Raw genomic sequence first — 12,593 nt, 5'->3', positions numbered from 1 at the left:
AGTAGCAACACATGTTCCTTTAGCCTGTTATTTATCAGGTCTGTGGTATTGTCAGATGTTGCATCTTGATCTAAGGTGCTATTAAATGCAGTCCACTGAGATTCTGGTCTCCTTTCAGGTTTTTTTTTTTTTTTTCATCAAATGCCTGATATGCCTTTCCTCTTTTCCTTATGATTAAGTGTGAACTTCCTTAGATTACATTTTCTCACACATTTTTGAATGCAGTTAATGTCAAGATCATTCTAATTTCTCCACTGTCATTCAAGAATGTGAGGATAGAGTTAATCAACTCACTACCTTAGAAGGCAGGCCATAAGGTGGTGACTTGATGATAATTTTACCTCTATACTCTGCATTGTAAATCAGCCTCTCTGCCAAACCTGATCAACTTCCTTGGAAGCATCTAGAGTAGTTACATGATTTTTCTTTAAACCTTTCAATGGCTTGTGTCCAAGTGAGCAAGGGTGATAAGGAGAGCCTATGGAATGAGAGAGACAAAATCTATATTGCTCATCTCTAATTGTTGGTGGAAAGTTTTTCTCTTTCTATTACAATACATTTTTTCATTGAAAAGAAATTATATTCTTGTTTTAACTCTATACCTAAGCATGAACATATTGAAAGTTTTTTCACTTGGTTATAAAGTAAATTAAACCTGCCAAGAAATTATATTCTCGGTTTGTTCTTTATCCAAGTGTAAGCAAATGAAGTTTGCATGTGAAGTATCTTCACTACCAAGCTACTTGTATATTGAGTCTAATGACTCCACATTAATTTCCTTACTATCCCAAAATGCAAAGCACACATCCTTTAGGGTGTGTGTGTAATGCTAAGCATTATGGGAAGGGACACTGCTTACACCGATTTCGACCTTTATTAAGGTCTCAGTGGGAACCAAACCCAGAAGTGATACCAAGGCTGAAGCAATGTGGAAGTAATATTTCCCCATACAAGTAGTGAAAAGGTGCATATAATGCTCTATATATAAGTAGCTCAGTCATGAAGATACTTCATGTCCCACCTTTTTTTGTTTACTCTTGGGTAAAGGATAAACCAAAAATATAATTTCTAGGCAGCTTTGATCCAGAATATGTTAATAAGGTGTGACACCATTTCATTACTTGTATATGGGAAATGTATGAATTCTGCATTACTTCAACCTTGGTTCACTTCTGGGTTTGGCTCCCATTGATGCAATGTTTATTAATGTTCATCTTTGGGGTAACTTGCTTTCTGGGGAGTAGAAAGATTCTGCTCAGTGGCAGTTTTGGTTTTTGCCTATCTCTTAGTGGAGCCACTGCTGAGTTTTCTGTCCTGGAGTTATTCAGGTCAGGAGTAATGAGCTCAGTAGTGATCCTAAAGGATCACTCAGTGAGATTTAGAGTGGTCTAGTAGATCACTAAATTTTTGGAGTGGTATCCTTGCACTTGAACATACCTCAATAAAAGTTGAAGCTAATCTGGGTAGTGGCCCTTCCTCTAATTCTTAGCATTATATACACCCAAAATGAAGTGTACTTTGCATTATGGAATACCAAGGCAATTAATGGGAAGTAATTAGCCTCATACAAGTGACTTAATTGTGAAGATACTTCACACTCAAACTTTGTTTGCTTACACCTGGATAAAGGATAAACCAGGAATATAATTTCTTGGCAGCTTTAATTTATGTATAAACATGCAGTAATTACCCAAGGAGATGGTCTCAGGTGCTATCTCTTTATCTTAATTACGAGAATTGAAATCACCTATAATGATTACCCTTTTTTTATTTACCCGACTTTGCTTATACATTTCATTGTCACTGCCTTCCATATTACTAGGTCTATAGCAACATCAAACTAAATACTTCATTCTATCCACTTCTACTTCACACAGTACTACTGTTATACCCTCCCTTGCATCTCTGCCTTGCATAGGCGACAAAACTCCTTTTCTATTATCAACTGCACTCCACCTCCCTTTTTTGCATTTATCTCTTAATGAGAAACATTTACTCCTAAATCTCTATACCTGTCAGGATGTTGTCATTATCCAACCATGTCTCACTTATTCCAATAATATTTGGGTGAATGAATTTGATCAGTTGAACGAGTTCATTCCCTTTATTTAAATACTATACTAACTTGTCTTGTGATGAATAAGAAAAATTTAGTAGCAGAAATGCAAGCTAGCTGATTTAATGTGTCCCCCCCTTTTTTTTTCCCCACATGATATTTAGGAAATTGACACCAAACTGTAATCACTCTAAGGAGTGTCTTATGACTTTTGATGCAGTCATGTTAATGAAGGGATTTCATAAGATAGATAAGGGAGATATATAAGTGCATGGTAAGAAGTAAAAGAATGAGGGGTTGATTACTGAAAGTTCAGTAAGATAAGTGGTTAGCAAGAGAAGTAGGTTTTTCCTTATAGGGAATGAATGAGTCTTTATAAAATATAATAATCATACACATGTTCAAGTGAGAGTGAAACCATCTAGTAGTTCCTACCCCATCCTCTGTCCCTATAATAGAAACAGCTTTATTTATTTCCAAGAACCACCTGTGCCAAACAGCAGCATATAAATTAAAGATACCAAGAAATTATATACTTGGTTTAATCATTTACCCAAGTGTAAGCAAACAAGTTTGCACCTGAACTATTTTCAGGACTCGGTCAACTTGTATAAAGGAGCTAATGACTTCACATCACTTGCCTTAGTATCCCATAATGCAAAGCACATCTCTTTGTGAATATGTATAATGCTATGAATAATGGGAAGGGTCACTACCCAGACTGGTTTCGACCTTTCTTGAAGTCTCATCAGTGGGTGCCTTCAGGCATAAACTTGTTTGCTTACACTTGGATAAAAGATTAAACCAGGTATATAAATCCCTGGTATCTTTAATTTATAGTATAACCAAGTGGAAAAACTTTCAACAACTATCTCTAATCCAGAGCATTTTAATAATAAGGTATGACACCTTTTGGCTACTCGTATATGAAAATATGACTTCTGCATTACTCCAACCTTAGTATCACCAATTGTCTGCTTTCAGGTGCTGGAGGAGAGGGAGGGCTCTGCTTTTGGCTTTTGATGAGAACGGATGTATTATTTTAGACAGAGCCTGATTTGATTGCATACAAGGTTTCTCAGAAATCTCACATTGCACTGCCGCTGACACAGTTTGATTCCTACTGTCTCCCCCTCTGCATGAAACATGCAAGAGGACAAATGGCTGGCAGGCCCCACCCGTAATGAGGACCAGTGGTGGATTTAAGGTTTTATAGGAAGGTAGGTTTCCAATCTGTGGCCAAGTGAGATACTGATACTCCTTTCCCCATTTAGCAGGATGCTACACGACTAAATATTGCTAGTAGAACAACTTGGTCTATAGGACTTTTGCTGGCAGGCCCCCTAGCCCTGCAGGATTATATATTGCTAGTAGACCACCTTGGTCTACAGGATTCTTTGCTGGCAGCCCCCTAGCCCTGTGGGATTACATATACTGCTGTCAAACAATTTCTGCCGGCAGGAGATCGCCACTCGGATATGGAAAACATCAAGGAGCAGATCCAGATCCTTAATAAGGAGCAGTCCCTAGAGGTACTGAAACTCATAATAGGCAATCTTGCATCTGACTGGCCAGGTTTTATAAAGCAGTACATTTAAACTAACGATCAGGATAGAGAGGAGGAGGAGATATCACAAGAAGAATTCATTACTGCTCTGTCACCAAAATCCCCATGTCAAAACAACTCACAGGGGAGCATTCTAACAAAAGATGTAGAACTACAGAGGACCAGATGGATGAAGACTCACCAACACCAGGTGACCTGAGGAACACTGAAAAGATTCCGCCTGTTTTACTAAGCGACAAGGACAAAATGGACCACTGTCACATCAGCCCTTAGGGAACATAAAATCTCATATCCCTGGGCTAAAAATCAAGATGGAGTCAAAATCCAGCCAGCCTCAGTCACTGACTACAGACAAATGACAAAACTAATGGATAACAAAAGTCTTCTTATCATGCATTTGCTTTATCCAGTGAAAAGAATCTCAAGGTATGGGGTAACCGAAGGTGTCACCTCTGAAGAAATCACTGCTGACCTTATGAGTCAGGGCCTAACCCCAGTAAAAGGTGAGCAGGATGCTCAGGTCAGATGCCAATGCTACTGGTGCTCGTAGAAATTGACAAGGCACAGGAAAAGATATATGAACTGACTGCTATCTGTGGCCTCAGAATTTCTACTGAACCACTAAGGAAAAAGTCATCAGCTGGGCAGTGCCATAGGTGCCATGCCCAAAAACTTTGCAAGGCAAATTTCAGGTGTTTAAAATGCAGTGAGAGCCACCAGACCATCATGTGCACCAAGCCAAGATCCACACTAGCTAAATGTGCCAACTGTGGAGGATCTCACCCTGCCAACTACAAGGGATGCATTACACAACCAAAGAACCACAGGTCAGCAAAAATTACCCTTCCAACACACTACAGCGATGCTCAAGGCAGCCATGCAGGTTGCACCCTGGTCCAGATAATCTCCAGCTCGACAACTTGGGAAAGAAAACAAACTGCAGCAATAACCAAAACTTATGCAGAGGCCGCACAAACTAAGGCTGTTCCATCTTGTGAACAAATCAGCTCTAATTTAACATCAGTATTAACTGCCTCACTAGCTACAATGTTATAAGAATTCAGCATGAAAAATCCTTCGCCATCCTCCACGAAAATATTCCTGCAAGGTACCCACTCAATTTTGACAGCCCTCGATAATGAATAAAAGAAAATTCCATCCCAACTCTCTCATGATCACTGCATGGAACACGAATGGGCTGAGTAACAGAATTCTAGAATTGCAAGAGTTCACTCACAGACACAATCCTGACATAATATTAGTAAATGAAACACATCTCAGGCCAGCTAATAACCCCAAATTACGGAATTATATTATGTACAAAATAGACAGACTCGCCAGCAGTGGAGGAGGTACAGCCATATACATTACAAACTATCTAAGCCACAATGTTCTGACCAATCCATAAACCAAGAACCTAGATGTAACAGGCATTGAAGTTCATACCAACAATGCCAGCAGTATCAAAATCTATGCTGTATACAATCCACCCAGCATTCTATTACTGGTATATGACTTGGACACCATTATCGGCTTCATAGACTCCATCATCATGGTTGGTGACTTTAATGCCAAACATGCAGCCTGGGATAGCTCCACAGTCAACGACAAAGGTTGAACTCTAAACCATTACTCAATACAAAATTCTATTGTTGTAGCTGGACCCACAGAGCCCACCCATCACAGCTCAGCTGAAAGCTCAGATGTACTTGACATAGTCATCCTCAAAAACATCAGATACCAGCATCAGTTGGAAACATTAAATGAACTTTCTTCCGAACACAACCCCATTCTGCTTAAACTCGGTTCACGAGCATTTCTCCCCTCCGCACTCTTTCATATCTTGGGACAAGCTCTCCAGAATTCTCCCTGACCACATTGGCCCAGTCCCTGTTATTCACACTAAAGAGGAGATAGAACTTTGCTGTAAACAACCTAACCAGTCAAATCAAAAAAGCAATAAAGTCAGTCACTCAAACTACAGTCTATCACCCTATTGGTCAGATATCCCCAAGGAAATCATGGATCTAATAAGATTGAAAAACAAAGCCAGAAAGAGGTACCATAACACAAGAGCCCCACAAGATAAAACAAATCTGAATAAACTAAATAGACAAGTCCGTGAAGCTCTCCAAAAACATCGAAACCAAGATTGGGAATCCAAGCTAACGAAGCTAAACCCAGAGGACAACTCCATTTGGAAGTTCTTGAGAACCCTCCGCACTAAAAGGCAGCTTTTACCCCCAGTTCAGACCAAGAGGGGAATAGCTCATACTGACAAGGAAAAGGCATTGTCTCTGGTAGACAGCTTGGAAACTCAATGTGTAACCCCTCTTATGAAAATTTGAACATTCAATCTTATCTACAAGATTCACCGCTGAGTCAAGCAGGCCATAACACAACAAAAGGATGATCCAGAACCTGTCACTCCCACTTCTCCAGCAGAAGTTATAAATATCATAACCCACCTGAACAACAATAATGCTACAGGTCCAGATGGAATCACAAACAAAATAATCAAACTACTTCCCAGAAAAGCCATTGTGCATCTAGTCAACATGATCAATGCCATCCTGAGACTCAAGTATTTTCCTTTAACATGGAACATGGCAGATATCATGCCAATCAAAAAGATTGGAAAGAACACCCAGCTCCCCGAAAGCTACAGTCCTATCAGTTTTCTGTCCAGCCTTGGAAAGACTGTGGAACAAGTCATCCTTACAAGGCTTCAATCAGAAACGGATAAACTAGGTATAATTCCTAATGAGCAATTCGGATTCAGAAAAAAACCACACTACCGTACAACAGATTTACAGACTGGTTCAATTCATCACCAAAGGCTTCAACTGGAACCTCCACACAGCTGCAGTCTTTATAGATGCTGCAAAGGCTTTTGATAAGGTGTGGCATCTCTACAAGCTCATCACATTCGATATACCAGCTAATCTTAGTAAAAAATAATTCACCCATACCTCAAAGACAGATTCATCCAAGTCGAAATAAATGAAGCTGTGTCAACCAGATGCAAGGTCCTGGCAGGTGTGCCATGGGGCTCACTCCTGCCCCCCCCCCCCTGCTATTTTCTGTCTACATAGCTGATATCCCTCAAAACCCAAGCTCAACAATCACTGCATTATTAGCAAGATCTCTCAGCCCCAAACTAGCCATCAAAGGACTTTAAAGTAGTATTCACACATTAGAGAAATGGTTGATGGACTGGAGGATCCAAGCAAACCCACAGAAGAGTTCAGCCATACTGTTCACTAGAAAGAAGTTTCAGACCAAGGAAGATATACATCTATTAGGAGTTAAGATCCCATGGCAGAGTGCAGTCAAATATCTCGGCGTAATGCTCGACAAAAAACTAAAATTCACCAGTCATATAAAACCCATAAGCTCAAAGACATCCAAAGTAATTGCACACTCTACCCCATGATCAACAGAAAAAGCAAATTGGACACTCAGAACAAACTACTCATATACAGTAATACGCCCAGTTATCACTTACGCATCTCCTGCATGGAGCCATTCCTCGAATACAAATATTCAAAAGCTGCAGAGAATACAGAACAAATGCCTGAGAATGAGTTTAGATGCCTCGTGGTTTATAGAAACTCCCAGATTCACAGAGAAGTCAACATTCCCTACATCTCATCCCTCCTCCATGACCTAGCGGTAAAGTTCTTCATCAAGACAAATAATCATCCAAACCCTTTGATCAAGCAAGCTTCAGACTATAATGAAGCAGAAATCTGCAAATACAAAAGACCCAAGTCAATTCTATGCTCAGCTGAACACAACTAAACCCACTGTCCTTTCAGGGCAAACTTAAAGCTCAATAATTCTCCACTCAAAGAACTTTCCTTCTCAGACAAAGGGGAATATGAAAAACATTTATGCTTCACCCATCAAACCAGTATTGTTCTGCGTTCTGCTTAGTATCACCTCCGGGTCTGGCTCCCACTGAAGAGACCTCAGTAAAGTTTGAAACTGGTCTGGGTAGTGAACCTTCCCATAATGCATAGCATTATATACATGGCTGTAAAGGAGATGTGTTTTTTATTATGGGATACTAAGGCAAGTGAGGCAAAGTCATTAACTTCTTTATATGAGTTGCCTGAGTTCTGAAAATAGTTTGGGTGCAAACTTATTTACTTACACTTGGATAAAGGATTAAACCATGGATATAATTTCTTCTTCTTCTTTGAGTGCCATCTCCTATTGGAGGTCGGCGACCACCTTGGCAAATTTTGAGACATTCTCAGCTATTCCGAGCATTTGGAAAAACTTCCAAAAAACAACAGCATGAGTTATAACTTGCATATATTTTGCATGCTTTAGTGCAAACAATTGCTTTTGCTATTAGTTTAATGTAGTTTTTAATGTAGAATTTAGTGTTTCATGGTGTTTATTGATATAGGTGATGAAAATACCATACTTATTAAATTATGATTCACACAGATATTCAACTTTGGTAATAATTATGACTGATTGTGAGGGACTCTAGTTAGTCCTAAATCTATAATATTTTCATAATGAATGTTAGTATATGTGTTTTGTTTTGATGCACTGCCTTCTTTTTTAGGTACATTGCATACTTATTTTTTCTTTATAAATGGGAAACAATAAAACAAATTTCTGAGTGCTTTTGAATGTTCAAGATGGCTGAAATAAATGTAGCAAGTAACACAGCACCAGTCACTATTTTTCTCCTGGTATAGCAAAAGTAATCTTGAAAGAATGCTTCAGATTTCTAAGGCTCCTAGGATATTGTTTAAACCTTTTGATTGATTTTATATGATTTTATATATTTCTCTTCTGCTTAACATGCTACTTTTGTATTATAACATGTCAATGTTCTGTATATTTTAATTGGAAATAGTTATCACTGTAATATCTAAGATTTGCATGATTGACTAGATTGGAAAAAAAAAAAACATGGCCAAAGTGTATGACAGCTGGGAATGTTTCTCTATATGTTACAATTTTAATGATAACTAATTTACACTGGTTTAACCACAAAATATTTGCTATATCAGAGTGATACACTTTTAAGTATTCCAAGTTCTCCTTCATTTCATGTTTGTGCAGTAATATATACATATAAAGATTTAAGAGATAAAAAAACAAGGCTAACCATAATTTTTAATGCAGGGTGACAGTGTGAAGTATTTTTTCGACAACCTTGATAGGATATCAAGTTTGGTAAGTAATGTTTTTAAATAGTGCTTAACAAAAAAAGATATGTTAAAAATTAAAAAAAAAATTCAGACTAGCTTTTCTTTTTTCAAAGTAATTCAAAGAAAGGAATAATTCTAAAACAAAACAAACATAAAAAGGATATACATTAACTGCTGCCCTGGTTTGGCTTGATTAGAAAGGCATTCTTCTTCCCTGATTTCACTCTTTTGTTTTGAGATGCAATCATCCTCCTGCGATGAGTCTTCGGATGCCTTGGATGTCACGAATAATGATAATAAAATTTATCTCCAAATTGTGAAGGAATAGCAATGGTCTCTTCACTCACTGCTGCTTGAAATTTTTTTTCTTGGAAACTTTTGGAGAAAAAGCAGTAAGCCCCCCACTTGGCCACATGGCCATGATACCTTTGATACATTTTTAGCAACTTGAATAATGAAACTCTAGAAAAAAAAATTGACTCTAGAACTTGAATGCAGCTGTTGTTTACTGTTTTTAGATACATTAGGTGCCAGACTTCCAGATAGTTATCTCTTATACTATCTACAGAAAACCTACACACTGTCTGTATACATTGGTAAACTTAGTAAATGATTATATGGAGGAAGTCATATCCATTGAATAATGTCGATGATATGATTCTCTAGGTATATGGCATGATTTATATGTATGTGGATGGAGTGCCAAGTTAGAAATTTATCCTGTGCAGTTTGTTGTGCTTGTTATATAGTACAACATACAGGTTCTGTTTTTTCTATTTATATTTTATTTTCTGTTTTCTAAGAAGAATTTTCTACTTAATAATGATCATTATGAACAGCTTACTTTTTTAAAAAGAGGTGATGTTTTTCACAACGCAGACATTTTCATTCATCTGCAGAAAGAATAGATATAGTGAAAAGGACTGCATCTGGATAATCTCTATCAAAATATTAGCATATCAGGGATGTATTACTATTTTAAAAAATATTTTGATAGAGATTATCCAGATGCAGTCCTTTTCACTATATCTATTCTTTCTGCAGATGAATGAAAATGTCTGCGTTGTGAAAAACATCACCTCTCCATCAAATCACAGATACAAGCAAAACGAAGTAGAAATTTTATTGTATCACTAATTATATATGCAGATGGAGGCTATGTACTATATTTAGTGAGTCAGTCATAAGTAATTTTAATTGCTTAAAAACAAAAGGAATGAAAACAACCCTAAATGACGAAAAACACCTCCCCTTCACAGACTCAATTTTGCATAGGTGCAAGCTATTTGAAATTTTCAATTTAAAAAAAAAAAATGTTGTTACACCTGTTCATATTGTCAGAAACCAACTGATTTATTTATGTAAACCAAATTTTCGAAACCAAATCATACAGAATTGCATTTGGGATTTTACTTATCATTAAGAAAGTTATGTGATGAATAAATTTCCTTTTAAAAAAAACTGTCATGCCAATATACACTGCTTGGAAAGAAGTCAACAGACAACCCCATGGACAAGGTACATTATGCCATGTAACAAATCACATGTTTGTAGCAGATCCATTGAATGCGGAGTTCTGGGCATCGACTGGAAAACAAATCTGCACAAAACCATTCAGAACTGAGGCACACAACATGCTTTTTATGGTAGAACTGCAATGTACAAACCACAACATCACCCAAATCAACATGCAGTGGTGTCTTCAGTGGTGCAAAGAGCATTTGGAAAGCTGTGTTATGGAGTGACAAATCATGCTACACCCCTCTACCTATTGTTAAATTATTTCTGATAATTAAATCTTATCTTATTAAATCGTTTGTCTGCTGCGCCTTTGTAAAATTTACGATATTATACTATTCAAAACTTATCTTCAAGAGATCTCTTTATTTTAACTTAAACATTAACTTATACAGTCATATTTCCGAGCATATAACCCATTGTTTTGATTTAATCTCTTAAATTTTAATCCTCTTTCCTTTTTGTCTCAAGGCTGCAAATATTGTTCACGTGTGCAAAACCTTCAGATCTAAGATTTTGCCTCTGGCTGTAGCAAATCTCTTCGTCTGAACAAATGGCGTTTTTCTAAATTGAATTTTGGAAATTTATTTCATTTCTAGCTGCGTGACCAAAATTCGTGGATAGGAGAATGAATATCCTTCCAAAGAAAAGCACACAGTAAAACATGGAACCTTTCTCTCTTACTTAATACTAAATCTAGCAACGTAAAACTTCTATACTACAGTAGTGGCTATTCAACTCTAGGACACACAGATTCGAATTTTATGAGCAGTGCATTGGTAAGTAGGAACCAGGCAAATTATTTAAACAAGAAAACAATTTATTCATATTCAAAGAAAGTACAAAAAGGTTAATATTAAAATTACAAATTAATTCTCTGGCTCTATACTTCTAGCAACTCATGAATACAAATACAATTAAACCTCTTAGGTAAACAATCCTTGCAAAACAACCTGTCTATGATATTTCTTTAGTTAACACTTAATCACTCACTCACTCGCACACACACACACACACACACACACAGAGCAATTCTTTCATTCTAAACAAAAGCAGGCTTAGCTAATACCAACAATATTAAGCACATAATATTTCACCTTAAATTATGCTAAGTTTTCTCTCATATACCTGAACAAGATAATTCAAAGATTAGCTTAATGCCAATAGTCCTCATTCATTATTACAAAGAAAAGTTCAGACAAATCACCATCACAATTCTGTCTCTAGTAAAAACAATATAAAGATTTTACTTTGAAATAGTAGTCTAGTCCACTATCATGGATTCTTGAATTCTCTTTCTTCTGTTACTTTCCAATCTTGGCTACGCACATGGGTACCTTTTTCCAGGAGTTTGGAGATCACTTCTTACTTTGCGAACATCAGAAACTTGGCTGCATGAAAATCCAGTAATAACCTTCTTCAAACACAACTCAAATTAGTTGTCTCGCACTTCTGGCATCTATCGGCTGGAACAGGACTCAGACCTTGAGTTGGGGCAGCTTTCCCAAACCTGGATCCAAAACGGAACGAAAACAAACTTATTCTGCCACACACATTGAATCGGCCTCTCTTTCTGCATGGCCTTCCACCTGAAGACGATCGGCAAAACTTCTTTGCAACTCTGTAACCTCTGACCTCCGTTGCCGTATCCACTCTCATCGTCTCTGTCAGCATAACCTCTCATCATGTCCCTGTCGTCGCAGCAACCCCCTTTTATCTGGCTCACTTGACCTTGGGTTCTGCTACATTTTAATCCCATGGCTATTTCGTGGGTCTGCACCACCACATTTTTCCGTCGTTGCATTAAGGCGGGAAACTCCTGTACATATTTGACCTTCGCGATTGTAATTGACCCAGGTCATAAGTTAATAAGATAATCCGTCTGGAAATATCTTCATCTGGAACTTTCTTTTGCCATAAATTATTTCACATTTAACTTTCTTTGTTCTTTTACTAAATTTTGGCGGTTACACTATTTAACAATTCACAAAAATTTATTTCTATATTACTAAACATAACAAATTTTGCTGATTAATCACAAGTATATTGTATAGAATTTCGTTTTTCAGTAAAATCAGTACATAAGGCATTTTTGTATAAAAATCCTTCTATACACGATTTTACACTAGCAGATGGACAGGTGTGGCAGACGTCCAGTGAATGTCTCTTATCAAGTGCATAACCTTACTCTAAAATTTGGATGTGGTTGTGTGATGGTATGGTCCTCTTTTTCCTGGTTTGGTCTCGGATCTCTGTTTGTGGTGCCATGAAC

General features: G+C 37.4%; 1 protein-coding gene across 1 annotated transcript in view; it reads left to right on the top strand.

Moving 5' to 3' along the window:
• Positions 1-12,593, top strand: part of cta (Guanine nucleotide-binding protein subunit alpha cta) — a 53,693-nt gene that overhangs the window by 12,852 nt on the left and 28,248 nt on the right. Inside the window, exon 2 of the mRNA XM_090397868.1 lies at positions 8,778-8,828. Coding sequence (XP_090253994.1) covers positions 8,778-8,828 — 51 coding nt within the window. The remainder of the gene's footprint in view (positions 1-8,777; positions 8,829-12,593) is intronic.

The sequence above is a fragment of the Typopeltis vanoorti genome, chromosome 9 (assembly GCF_054136105.1).
Source record: "Typopeltis vanoorti isolate ZY-2024b chromosome 9, IOZ_Tvanoo_1.0, whole genome shotgun sequence".
Lineage (NCBI taxonomy): Eukaryota > Metazoa > Arthropoda > Arachnida > Uropygi > Thelyphonidae > Typopeltis > Typopeltis vanoorti.
The sequence above is the reverse complement of the archived record's forward strand: the minus strand, read 5'-3'. Positions and strand labels throughout refer to the sequence as shown.